General features: G+C 48.9%; 1 protein-coding gene across 2 annotated transcripts in view; it reads left to right on the forward strand.

Annotated features, from left to right (window-relative positions):
• The window catches only part of LOC108934388 (neurexin-2-like), a 300,595-nt gene that overhangs the window by 32,218 nt on the left and 256,031 nt on the right, over positions 1–12,346 (forward strand). For both annotated transcript variants that reach the window (XM_029251051.1, XM_029251056.1), the window contains 3 exons: positions 6,176–6,337; positions 10,209–10,647; positions 11,934–12,317. In XM_029251051.1, the coding sequence (XP_029106884.1) occupies positions 6,176–6,337; positions 10,209–10,647; positions 11,934–12,317 (985 nt within the window). The remainder of the gene's footprint in view (positions 1–6,175; positions 6,338–10,208; positions 10,648–11,933; positions 12,318–12,346) is intronic.

Below are 12,346 nucleotides of genomic sequence, written 5' to 3' on the forward strand. Positions count from 1 at the left end.
TGACCACTACACTACCAGCTGCTCTATGTGGGGTGGTCTGTCTGAGTTTGAGCATCTGAGACGGTTATGCTTTCGGCGGCCTCTTCGTGTGAGCAGTGATACACAGCGATGAACAAAATTCAAACCGGAGTGGAAAACTCGAGGGAAACTTTATTACTTATGAGTCTCCTGAAAAGAATGAAGTCGGCCGTGTGAGGTGATCCTGGATAAAGGCGGGCCTCGAAGGGGTGCGATTCGCAGACGTCACGCCGCGCAGAGGTACACGCAGCATGCGAAGTGCCTCTTCGATGAAATAAACAGATGAGAAAGAAAATAGGAGCCTTGATGTGAATTGCTGCTCTAAGTGGGCTTTCGCCGACATTCATATGCAGAGGAACGTCATTATTGCCCGACTGCTTTAATAGGTTTCCTCGGGTTCATAATGGCGCGTTCCCCTTTGTCAACTGTTGGCAACGGAACAAGTAAGAGAAACTCGGGTTCTCGAGCGCCGACCCGCGCTCCGCACGGGCGTCGCTGCTTGCGGTTCGATTCGAACACGTCGATAAGTGTTCCTGTCCTTATTTCAGCCCGGCTTCTCTGATCTATCGTCCCTCCTCCGCGGAAAAGCAGCATTAGTGCTCTCGGTTTCTGGAGCGCCGTCATCACGCATCTCAGAAATTTCACATTAATGATTTCACATTAAGGACATGAGAAGTGCAATGAATTTAAGCTCTAATAATTATTTTTAAGGCACTAAAGCAGAGTCCCTTCTGAGACCTCAGCTGGCAAGCGCCCATCGGTTAGAAATCCCAGCCTTTAATCACTATGCTATTTACATATTATTGTAAGAGAAAAAAATTCCACGTGGGGGGTCTGTTACACTGTCATGTCGTAGACCATATCTTAACGGAGGGTAGAATAGTGGTTGGTGCTGCTACCGCTGGCTTCGTAGGTTGCAGGTTTGAATCCTGTTTGAAAACCTTGCTGTCGGACCCTTGAGCAAGGTCCTTACCCTGAATTGCTCTAGTAAAAATGGGTAAAAAAATTGCAGGAATCCTGACACTGTAAGTTGCTTTGAGTCAAAGGGTCAGTTAAGTAAGTAAATGTGACCTGCGGTCACAGAGGCCTCATTGTTTCCGTAATTTCTCTTTATTTTTTGAGAAACGGAACCAGTAGACGGAACGATCCTTCCCGTAAAAGTCGAGGCCCCTTTTTCATGGTGGCTTCAACCCCTCCCCGCACACCTCATCAGGAAAAAAACGCAGGCTCTCTCCGCCAGGAGGCTCTGATGGATGGTCCATTTACCTGCCCTGTGGGTCAGTACTATCGACGCATCTTCTGTCAGGGGATTGATGTTCCTTTCAGAGGCACGGGAAGCTGTGCTGTTGCCATGGGGAAGAAGGAAGCCGTCCCCCATCCATTCAGATCGGAGCTGACTGCAGGCTGGTTGTGGAGGGTGTGCGGTGTGGGAGGGGGGGCGCTTGTAATGGTTGTTTCACCACTTGTTCTCGTGACAGCCTACATAAACTCTATAACACAAGTGACACGTTGTTTTTCTTACACTGTTGCCTCTGTCTTCGTGTCACCCTGAAAGTTACTTAAAAAATACCGCTCTTTCTTCACGGCTCGAGATGCTCGTAATAAAGTGCTTTGCAATGCAACGCAACGTTGAAATTGCCTACGTGGCTGGGAAATTGATGAAAGGAGCTGCGTTTTATATTATTTGTATGTTGAACAGTTGATTCAGGGGTGGGCGGTCCTTTTTTTCCTCGCCATGTCAGCGGTCGACGCGCTGTTATTTAAGAAAAAAGAAAAAAGTCGAGAAATGAATTTATTTCCGAAGTCGACATTCGAAGTCAGATACGCACACGGTGCCAGCAAACTGTGAAAAAAATTGCTGAAAATAAGTTGAGAAGCTTGTGTGTGGAGTGCATTGCGGGCAGTGCTGACCTTCAGTCCAGCTCTGTGCCAAGCCGTCGGATGGAAGCACCGGTGAACGCAGACGTGAAAAATACGCTTTCTTGACCACCCGCCTTACAATATGAGTGGAGGCTATTGAAAAATTGTTCGCGTTTAATGTTAGAAGGTGTGAACTTGAGTGATTAGTGTGTTTTAGCACGACTTTAATTCCTGCTGAGAAATAAGTGCAAATAACAGTAGTTGTACAGTGTAGTAGTGATGCTAAATGTTTCGTATTTTGCATCAGGCTGCAGAAAAGGCCACATAACTTAACTAAGGCAGCGAACAGGTCAGTGTTAAGCATTGTGCTTCCTGTGTACGAGACATGGACAGTCTGCCTGAAATGAATCAGTGTTTTTGATTTTAAAACTGAATGTGTTACGGTATTATTCTTATTTATACACATACGCATAATTTTGGTACACTCGTTTTCCTATATGCAGCCATTAACATGCATAATTTTATGTATGTTAATAAAGATAAAGCGCATCTGAAAACAGCCTCGCAGCCTATAATGTCTTTCTTTGTCACACCGTTATACGTTAAAGTCATTATGGTTTTATAGTTTTGAAATCATATTACAAGCTGTGTGGCAGACAGAACAGCACTAATGCAATTTAAAATTTTATTTCATCACAATATTTTACTGCTTCTTTCTTCTGCCCATGGAAATAACATCCTTTTGAAACTGTAGGAATCATTTTTATCTCTGACAGGAGTCTGGCCATAAACACAGCATGTTACTCTCAAACTGACGTTGAGTAAGAGCCCGATTTAATCACACTACGATGATGGTGGTTTTAAATAAGATCATGCTGGATTTTTATGACTTTGTTAAACAAGCAAAACAAGTATATCCAGTATGTAACTACTTTATGAAATACCATGGTGGTAAAATCCAGCCGTAATGGAATTTCGTCTATAAATCTTACTGACCTTTGGATGCCATTAAACAACGCTGTCTGTCGCCTCTAAAATATTAATTTACCATTAATTTAAAGGTGAAAGCTTGACAAGCAGAAGTTTGTCAAACTCAAACAAAAAGCGATATGTTATTTGTTAGATATTTGTAAGTCAAAGTGTTAACGATTTTTCTGTTTCCGTGTGTGTGTGTGGCTGCAACAGGCAGAAAAAACGGGCGGTTTCACAGTTGTCAACTCCAGATTGTGTCAGAAATGAGGACTCTGGTAATTTCGTAATGATTGAAGGCAGTCAGTGGAGTCTGACACGCAGTCTGTCGGAGGCTGCGGAACAAGTGAACACAATACCGTTCCGTGGTTACTTAATACGAGTTTAATTATAGTTTTCTGCGTGAGCAGGGTGGGCTACTATGGAAAACATTGCATGAGCCTATACGTCAACTGCGTCTTTCTGTCCTGTAATATTAGCACTGGAATTGTTCTTTCACTCTCAGACGAGCTCATTTATTTTGAAGACAGGCAATAATAGCTGCATTCATTTCCCTTCTCTACTTTGCGATTTTATCTAATGAAAAAGGGGGATCATAGTTTTCAAGAAAACAGAAAACACGGTCATTACTGACCCATGTGGTAATAATAGCGTATGAGGCCCAAGAGGCTGGACTCCTCCTGCGATGTTGTTGAGTCCAGCAGCATCATGGGAGGACTGACAACAAGTCAGTTGTTAAAACGGGGTAACTTCAGTGCTCTGCAGGTGCAAGATGTTTTGGTCCGACATCTTCTCGAAATCGGCTTAATCATTCATTTTGGCCCGGTCAATACCTTTTTACCACCTTTAAGTCCGAATAGGAACTGACCTCACCTTACATTCCTAGCACACTGAAAATCAATTGCAAATTGACAGGTGACTCAGAAACCTTTACGCTCTGCGAGTGTGTGGGACCAGTGTGTCCCGACCCTGCCTGAGCACTCCGAGCGTGTGCTCGAGCTCCCCGCTTCAGCCGTACCGATACGTAGCACACGGCGAAGTACCAAAAGTGGTTGTGTTAATGAGCCATACAGTCTGATGTTTTCTGGTGTTGAAAGTGCACAAAAGGTGTGAAGAGCATCCAGAATTCTAATTCTTTCCTAATGCTTCATCTCCCTCACCCCAGTCTCCATCCTAGGCGTGCGAGTTGGTGGCTGGCAGCTGGCTGGAGTTCATATATTAATGATTTGTTAATGATCGCATTAACAAGAGGACCGACTGCCAGGGTAGGGTCTGGCAGCGCTTCAAATGGAAATGGCAATGCGAAGGCCTGCCTCCAAATGTGTGCTAATTACCTGGATTTTCAAACTCGCTCAGATGGACGAAAATATGCGAAGCCCAGGACCCTAGTGCCATTCCGGGCTCTTGGGAGTGGGGGGTGGGCAGAGAACGAGGGAACCCTCTCCACTCTCACAGGAACAGCTGACATATTTCAGTCAAGCAGAAGTCTTCTCTCTCTCTCTCTGCCATTGTGACGACTCTCGTAGTTTGGCCCCTTTCGTCAGGAAAGACAGACCATGCCCAAGCAACACCGGCAGCACAGTGACGAGGAACCTCCCACCAAGTTGCCCCTCCCCACCACTCGTTCCCCTAGCAACCACAAGCCCCGCCCACAAAGCATTCAGGAGTCGGCAGGAGCTCCTCCCTCTCCGCAAAGCCGTGGGTCCCCCGACAAAGGCCTCCCACGCACAGCGATAGCAGACATAAAAATGGGTTGCCCTGTATCGAGGGAAGTACGGAAAACCAAAGACGAGCGAAACCATCACTGCTCAGCTTGGGAAATTCCTTCAGAGTGCAGCTCACAGGGACCCTTGGCGATCTCCCGGCGGAGAGACGACACGTTTGCGGTTCGGTCGAGCACTGCTAAACCTGCTGCGGGCTGCTCCGTGGGCCGACTTGCTCTTGCGTCTGTTTTATCGTGCAACAAAGCAGCGTTTCAGATTAATGCTGTACCATTTAGTATCACCCCTATGAGTGCCCTGCAGTGACTGCAGGCTGCTCTTGAATAGAGTGCGAGTGCCTGTCAGCATCATAATGCATAATGTTCATAATACCATAATATGAGAAATAACGAATTAGCAGTTTTTTTTGGAATAATTATTTCTATTTGAGTAATTTGCTTTTTACCACCAAGGTAATCGTCTTACTTCTTTGTTTGTGGATGTAATATATTGAGTGTTTTCACCCTCCTTTTATGCTACAGCAGAATTACTGGAGAGAGGACGGAGGCTGAAAGCTCTCTTTAGCTTGCATAGATTTTTAACAGTGACGCATATTTGTTAAGGGCGAAAATGCCAGAATATATAAAATTGTGTGCCAGAAATCTGATTGTCAATAACCAGTTTCCTCATTTAACAGTCGGCTATATCCGAATAAGTGCAGTGCAATACAATCCCTGTTTAATCTGACATCTAATGAAATAACATGTTACTCTATGTGCAGGCTGATAAGAAACCAAGATCAGATGATTTAATTTAATTTCAAAACACAAAGAAGTTGTAGTTTGCCCCCTCCCCATCCCCTTTTTTAACATAGTAAGAAGTAATGAAATAATGTGCATTTAATTTATTTCCAGAAGATTATGAGGAGACTGACAACCTTCTCCAGCAGAATTCAGATGCCTTTGAGAGCATAATAGATAATTTTCTTGAAAAGGGAAATCGAATCTTCCTTATTTGCGACTCTTTTGATTCCTGTGAGCCATTACCACTATTAATGATTAAAGGCCGTGGAGCAAACGAAGGACGCGGAAGAGATTCACTTTTTAATAAAGACGAAACTTTATTCAGCCTAATTTGAAAATGCCCCCCCCGCCCCTCCCCCCAACTTTGCCGATCACAGATGGAGATTAGATAGGGGTAATATTTTCGCACGGGCCACAATCTGACGTTTGGAATTAGCATTACAATGCAGGGAGAATTTGCACGTCGAGAAATACAGCTGCCGAGGCAGGGAAAGGTGTGTGCCTAGATAGCGCGTCTTGCTTTCAGGATGAGAGGCGAAGAAGAGCAGCGCAGCAGGTTGCAGTGGCTGGGCCCTCCAGCTGCACTCATGAAAGACTTCCCTCTGAGTTGTTATGGAGCAGGAATTTGGAACTGTAGCTTCTAGGACAAAAACCACGGCTGCCTAAGTCTTCCATTTAATCCACCTTCTCCCATTTTCTCTCTTTCCGCTTTTCTCCCTGGCTCTTTCTCGCTCTGCCTTTCTCTCTCACCTCACTCTCTTTCCCGCTCCCTCTTTTGCACCTTCTCTATCTATCTGTCTCGCTCTCTCGCTCCCTGTCTCTCAGGTCACTATTTCAGTGGACGGAATACTCACCACCACAGGCTACACCCAGGAGGACTACACCATGTTGGGCTCTGATGACTTCTTCTACATCGGGGGCAGCCCTAACACGGCAGACCTGCCCGGATCTCCGGTCAGCAACAACTTCATGGGCTGCCTGAAGGACGTAAGTTCACGGTGCCGGATGGACCGTGGGGCCGAGGGATTGGGCAGCAGCCCCGTGAGACCAGGATCAAAGCTTACCCAGAAGCCTTGTCGCTTTAACACCACTCTGAGCGACGCTCAAAAATGTCGCCTGCATCCTGTCAGAGTCACCATAGATGATGGTGTTTCTGTCGAGAGTACCGAGTGTCCAGTGCACAGCGAGAAAATCTTTTTCTAACTTGCGTGACCTGCACACACGACCGCTGACCACGCGGTGTTAATACACAAACCTTGTTTGCGTTCAGGCGTAAAACGTACCGCTTGCACGTTCACAGCAGCCAACCTGTAGGTGGCGCTCAGTTACCGAAGGAGAGGAGCAAATACCGCATCCTGTCGTCCCTGTTATTTGCAGGAATCGAAAAAACTGATTCACTGAAGTTTGACTGATGGTTAAGCACTTCCGTGCAAAATAAGGCATTCCGGGGAATTTGTCGCGGGGAGATGTTCGGTCTCGTACGAATGAGATGGACAGAACAAATGAAGCCGCTGGGACTGATGGGATGTTCAAAGAGGTAGTAACACTGGAGTCCGCAGTCGCGCTCGCAGTCGCAGATGTGGGAATGAAAGGTCGATCTGAGCAACTACTGCAGGCCGATGGATGGGGTTCCCGAGACCTTGAGACAACTGTGGCTGATGAGGAAAGGGGGAGAGTAGGGTCCTGTCCGTTGTCCTCTTAGGCCCGGGATGATGATCTTCTGCAACTACAGCCCGACCGCCACGTCTACCTTCTTCACACGCCACCTGTCTCCTCCTCCGCAATGCTTGTCCTCCTACCCATCTGCATAAAGGCCTCAGCTCCACGCATTTGGCATTTTTAGTGTCGTGGTTTGTCCACACACTTGGACGCTACCTGAATAAGTCAGAGTCACACCTGACTGCATTCACGGATAGACCAAATTTACCTGCCCTATTTTCAATAGGAAACGATTAGATATCATTTCTTTGTAGCTAATGTATGTATTCTTTCCTGCCTTCCCGGTGCATAACAAGTCTCAAAAGGTGAGTTAACGAAAATGTAATTTTATTTTCTATACAAATAATGTGAGCTTCCCTGAAGCACCAAGGGAATGGTCCTTTACAATGCGGTTTTTGTTTCTGAGCATAAATTCATACTTAAAACAGTAATTGGAGACAGAGGTTCTTAGGTTTAAATATCTTTTTCTCTAGGGCTCAGACAATCTATACCACAAATGTTTAAAAATCCCAGCTGGAACATTTCATTTTGATAATTTAATAATGTTAGTTGAGAGGAAAATGGGAAATAAATCCATTACCGCAACTTCAGAGATTTTTCCTGTTTTAGTCGGAATAACGGCCTGAAACTTTTCTTCAAAAAGTTTTTTTTTTTTGGTGATTAAAATCTCTGTACAGCTTCTGTCACATTTCAAAGACTGTTATAAGCCCTGTTTTAAAGTAAAAGAAGCACCCTTGTGTTCGTAAAACACGGACACCAGATGCTCCTTGTTGAATGAGTCCTGCGTCGCGTGAGGGGACGGTCGGTTTTCTCGGGGCTCTGGGTCACTACCCGCTGCTCGGGGTAAGAATACTCCCGCAGCTCAAAGGCGTTTCTCCTGCAGAAAAGGCGGAGAGCACAACGGAAACGTTGTGAGCCGAAGAGGAACCGAGAACTCCTTCGATAGCTGTTGAGGTGTCCACGATGGCGCTTTGTCGGACTCCTTGTCGATCGCTCCGGTTTCGTGTTCGGCCAGCGACCATCGGCGGACACCCACGGCTCTAGCATTTAGCTGACCTCCTTCCTCTTCCTGCCCCCCGTCCACCCAAACCCCCGACCTCATCACACAGGCAGATAGACAACCCCTCAACAGCCAACTTCCATCACCTTCCGGTGTCCTTTTGTACCATTCTGACAAGCCGGCAGACTTCCCGCTCTACTTCCTTCTCAGCTTGCCGTCAACCACCTTCCCTCCCGGGCGTTTCTCTAATTAATTCAATGCCGGCGTAACTCCGGTGTTGCTCCGGTGTCGCTCCGGTGTCGCTCCATCCTGACCCTCCACCGACATCTTTCACACATTCTCACCAAGTTTTACTCCTTCCCGCTTCATTATTAAACCCACCGTCACCTCTGGTAAGACCGCGTTTTAAAGCTCGTCTGTGCTCATCCGTCTAAATCCGGCCGCCCGCAGAGCCTCGGTGTTTGTCTCCCATCCAAATGTTCCCGTTCGATGAAGATTCACAGCGTGTTGCGCGCAGCTGCGTTTGCGTTCTTGTCGCTATCAGGGCGATGGCCAAAAGAGAAGCTCGACGGCGACGGCTGAGGCAGCAATTCCTGAGAAGGATCCGCCCTCGGAGTGCCGAACAAAGCGTCGCGTTTACGCAGCACATGATCGTGGCTGCACTTACATTTCCAGCTGTGTTGTTTCTGTGCCTTGCTGAGCCTTACTCCTTATATTAACCTACGAGGCATTTGCCCTGCGGAGCATCTTCTCCAGCGAAACCCAACTTCACAATCGTGATTTTGCCGGTAAAAATGAACGGTTTTTTGAGTGAGTTAAACCAAATCATAACAATGTCAGAAGACAGCCCACCAGTGCGGGGCTTCATGGGCAACCCGTAACTTATATTCAGGGGCCCTCGATAATGGGGGAAGTCTATGTGTGTTTTTCACTTGTAAGAGGAGGCCATCGACAGCGGAGCGGCGTGCGGCGATGCAGCGGCGCGGCTCAGCTGCCTCCTTGCGGAGAGAACGGCTCAGTTAACGGGGGGCTCGTTGTGTGAGAAGGTGGGCCGGGGCACCTCGAGGGGCCTAGGCCCCGTTCCTCGGATCACGGGTTCGCACTTCATCCGCGAGAGGCTAATCTCAAGGCGAGCTTTAATGGTTATAATTAAACCGCTAATCACTCTTTAAGGCTGTCTGAAAGGCCTGAGCGAAGGGTTCTGATCCCGTATTATCTGCGCCTGTAACGTGGAGGAAATGGCACGTGTTACCGTGATCCACCCCCCCTTCCCCCTAGCCTACCTCCACCACCCCCGCTCACTTAAAATAGGCACTTTTGCACTCTGAGAGATGCGATTTCTAAATAGACGTGCCAAGCGACTTCTCGAGCCGCCTGCTCTGTTTACAGCCTTTGAGATGTTCCAGGTAACGTGCCCTATTGGAATGTGTCGTTCCCCGTTTTATTTATTTATTTATTTATTTATTTATTCGTCTGTTTATTTATTTATTTGTGCATGCATGTGTCAGTAAACATCGCTGTTGCGAGAATTAAAGGCGTGACGTTGTATCAGCGGCTGTGGCTTTTTTATGCACTCGGGAAGAAATGTGTCTCGGAGGATCACTGTCTGGTCGCAACAGCACTGGCACAGAGGGTGTGTGTGTGAGAGAGAGGGAGAGCGATACACCCCTCTGTGCTGCACTCAGTAATGGGTCAACTTTAGCTAAAGGAAGGAATATTAATTACGAAAACACATACCACTAAGATCTTTTAGGAGTCTCTGTTGTAGGGTATTTGAAATATGTGCCCATAAACACACACTGTGCTTTTGAGACTGTTTCAGAGCCTTGTGGAAATTGGTAAATTGGTTACTTCCTGTTCTATCGTTGGTCGCGCATCGTTTTCGTGACCTTCTGCCAGCAGCAGTCACCATAATGATAGTAATGCATGTCTTATTTTGTGTGTTTTTTTTTTTTTTTTTTTTTGGTGGTTGCCCCGTGGTGGACTGGTGTGCCGTTCAGGGCGTACCCTGTCTCACACCCTAGGTTTCCAGGATTACAAGAATAAAAAGAAGTTTTCAGGTCCAAGTGCTTGTGTGATGTTCGTGTGAGACTCGCAGTGAGGAAACACTGATGCACAGCAAGCTGCCTCTCTCCGTAGGTGGTCTACAAGAACAATGACTTCAAGCTGGAGCTGTCCCGCCTGGCCATCGAGCGAGACCCCAAGATCAGCCTGCACGGGGACCTGGTGTTCCGCTGCGAGGACGTCGCAGCCCTTGACCCGGTCACCTTCGAGACCCCCGAGTCCTACATCGCCCTCCCCAGGTGGAACACCAAGAAGACAGGCTCCATCTCCTTCGACTTCCGCACCACGGAGCCCAGCGGCCTGCTGCTCTTCAGCCACGGCCGCCTGCAGGGCCCCAAGGAGCAGCGTCCCGACCGCCAGCTCAAGGCCGACTACTTCGCCATCGAGCTGCTCGATGGCTTCCTCTACCTGCTCATGGACATGGGCTCCGGCAGCATCAAGATGAAGGCCAGCAACAAGAAGGTCAACGATGGCGAGTGGTGTCACGTCGACTTCCAGAGGGAGGGCCGCAAGGGTGAGGCCCCCATACCCGGGCGCTCGGAGGAAGCTCCACACTGACATCAGCTGGTCTTTGGCACGCGCTGCGATCGACTCGCTACTTCGTCTGACTTTCACTTAATTTGAGTCAAGCACAGTTGGTCGGAAATGAAACTCACAGCACCCCGGGGTCCCGGCTCATCTGGGGGCAATTACGGCAGCCAAAAAACAGGCAGTAAAAACCATTAAACCCCGACATTTATTGTTTTTGTCTCCGCATCTATTTCCGTTTGCCTGCATGTGTCTTGCACGCACGCGCATGTGTGTGTCTGTATCTGTGTGGCTCCATCTCCAACGGCTGCCGTCACCACTGCGCTCCTGCCCTGCGCGCTTTCTTCTGCGTCTTCTCATCCCTTTCCCGCCGAGCCTCAACCCACCCATTTCCCTGCTTCACCTTCTTTGCACTCTGTCCCTCCTCTTCATTTTCCCTCCCCGTGTGCGCGTGCGCGTGTCGCAGAGTCAGACGGCAAGGTGACGGAGGGGGGGCCGCTGTGTCTCCAGCCGCACGCGAGAGCTCTCGCTCCGCATCCCTCTGGAGATGGAGAAGCCCGGTGAGCGTACCGCAGGCCCCCGCCGTAACTACTTTTTAATTGACAATTAAGAAGACTTTTTAAATTAAGTGAGGAACTCAAGCGAGGAGTTGGAATGGTACCTCCCCCCGTTTGCTGGTGGGCCGCCGTGCACATACAGACCACCGACACACGCGGTAAACATTCAGCAAGCAGAAGCGTGGCTGCAGTAATGCATTTCACGTATCTTTATGCATATATTCGTATATTGTATATTCATATCGTGTGTTTCCCACTTGAAAACACACGCCGCTCTTGCGCTGCCTTTTATCGTCGCCCTTCTGCTCCCAAATGCGCTTCTTTCCACACTTACATCTCTGTGATGTCACGCAGCGGCTGTGTAAGTGCGCTTGGCCCTTGGAACATGTTTGACTTTGGGCCGTCAATCGTGCTTTCCTTGGCCTGCCCCACCCACGCACACACACACGCGCACACACACACGCACACACACACACGCACACACAGAGCTGATGAAACAAGGTGCCACGCTGTATTAATGCAGCAGGGATGGCAGCTGTGGTGGATTTAATGTCACGTCCGTTGATGGATGAAGAACTCTGAAGGGCCCTCGCTCGCCGGGCTGATAGTGCTGATGTCACTGTCCTGCTCGTCTCCTCCATCACGTTCAGGGACACTCTTCTTTGCTCCCCTCCTCCCCTCCCCTCCCCTCCCCCACCCGAACCCCCATCCGCAGGCTCCATCTCGGTGAACAGCCGCAGCACCCCTTTCTTCTCCAACGAGGGCAGCGAGATCCTGGACCTGGACAGCGACATGTATCTCGGGGGGCTGCCGGAGATGCGCTCGGACCTCATCCTGCCGCCGGGGGTGTGGACGGCGTTGCTCAACTACGGCTACGTGGGCTGCGTACGCGACCTCTTCATCGACGGCAAAAGCCGCGACGTGCGGCGCCTGGCCGAGGTGCAGAGCGCGCCGGGCGTCAGCAGCTTCTGCACCCGTGAGTTCCAGCGCAAGTGCAGCAGCGCCCCCTGTGCCAACAGCGGGCAGTGCCGCGAGGGCTGGAACCGCTACATCTGCGACTGCACCGGCACCGGCTACCTTGGCTACAACTGCCAGACAGGTACATCCGGTCACGGGTGATGGGAAAGG

This window comes from Scleropages formosus, chromosome 4 (assembly GCF_900964775.1).
Source record: "Scleropages formosus chromosome 4, fSclFor1.1, whole genome shotgun sequence".
In the NCBI taxonomy this organism is placed as follows: domain Eukaryota; kingdom Metazoa; phylum Chordata; class Actinopteri; order Osteoglossiformes; family Osteoglossidae; genus Scleropages; species Scleropages formosus.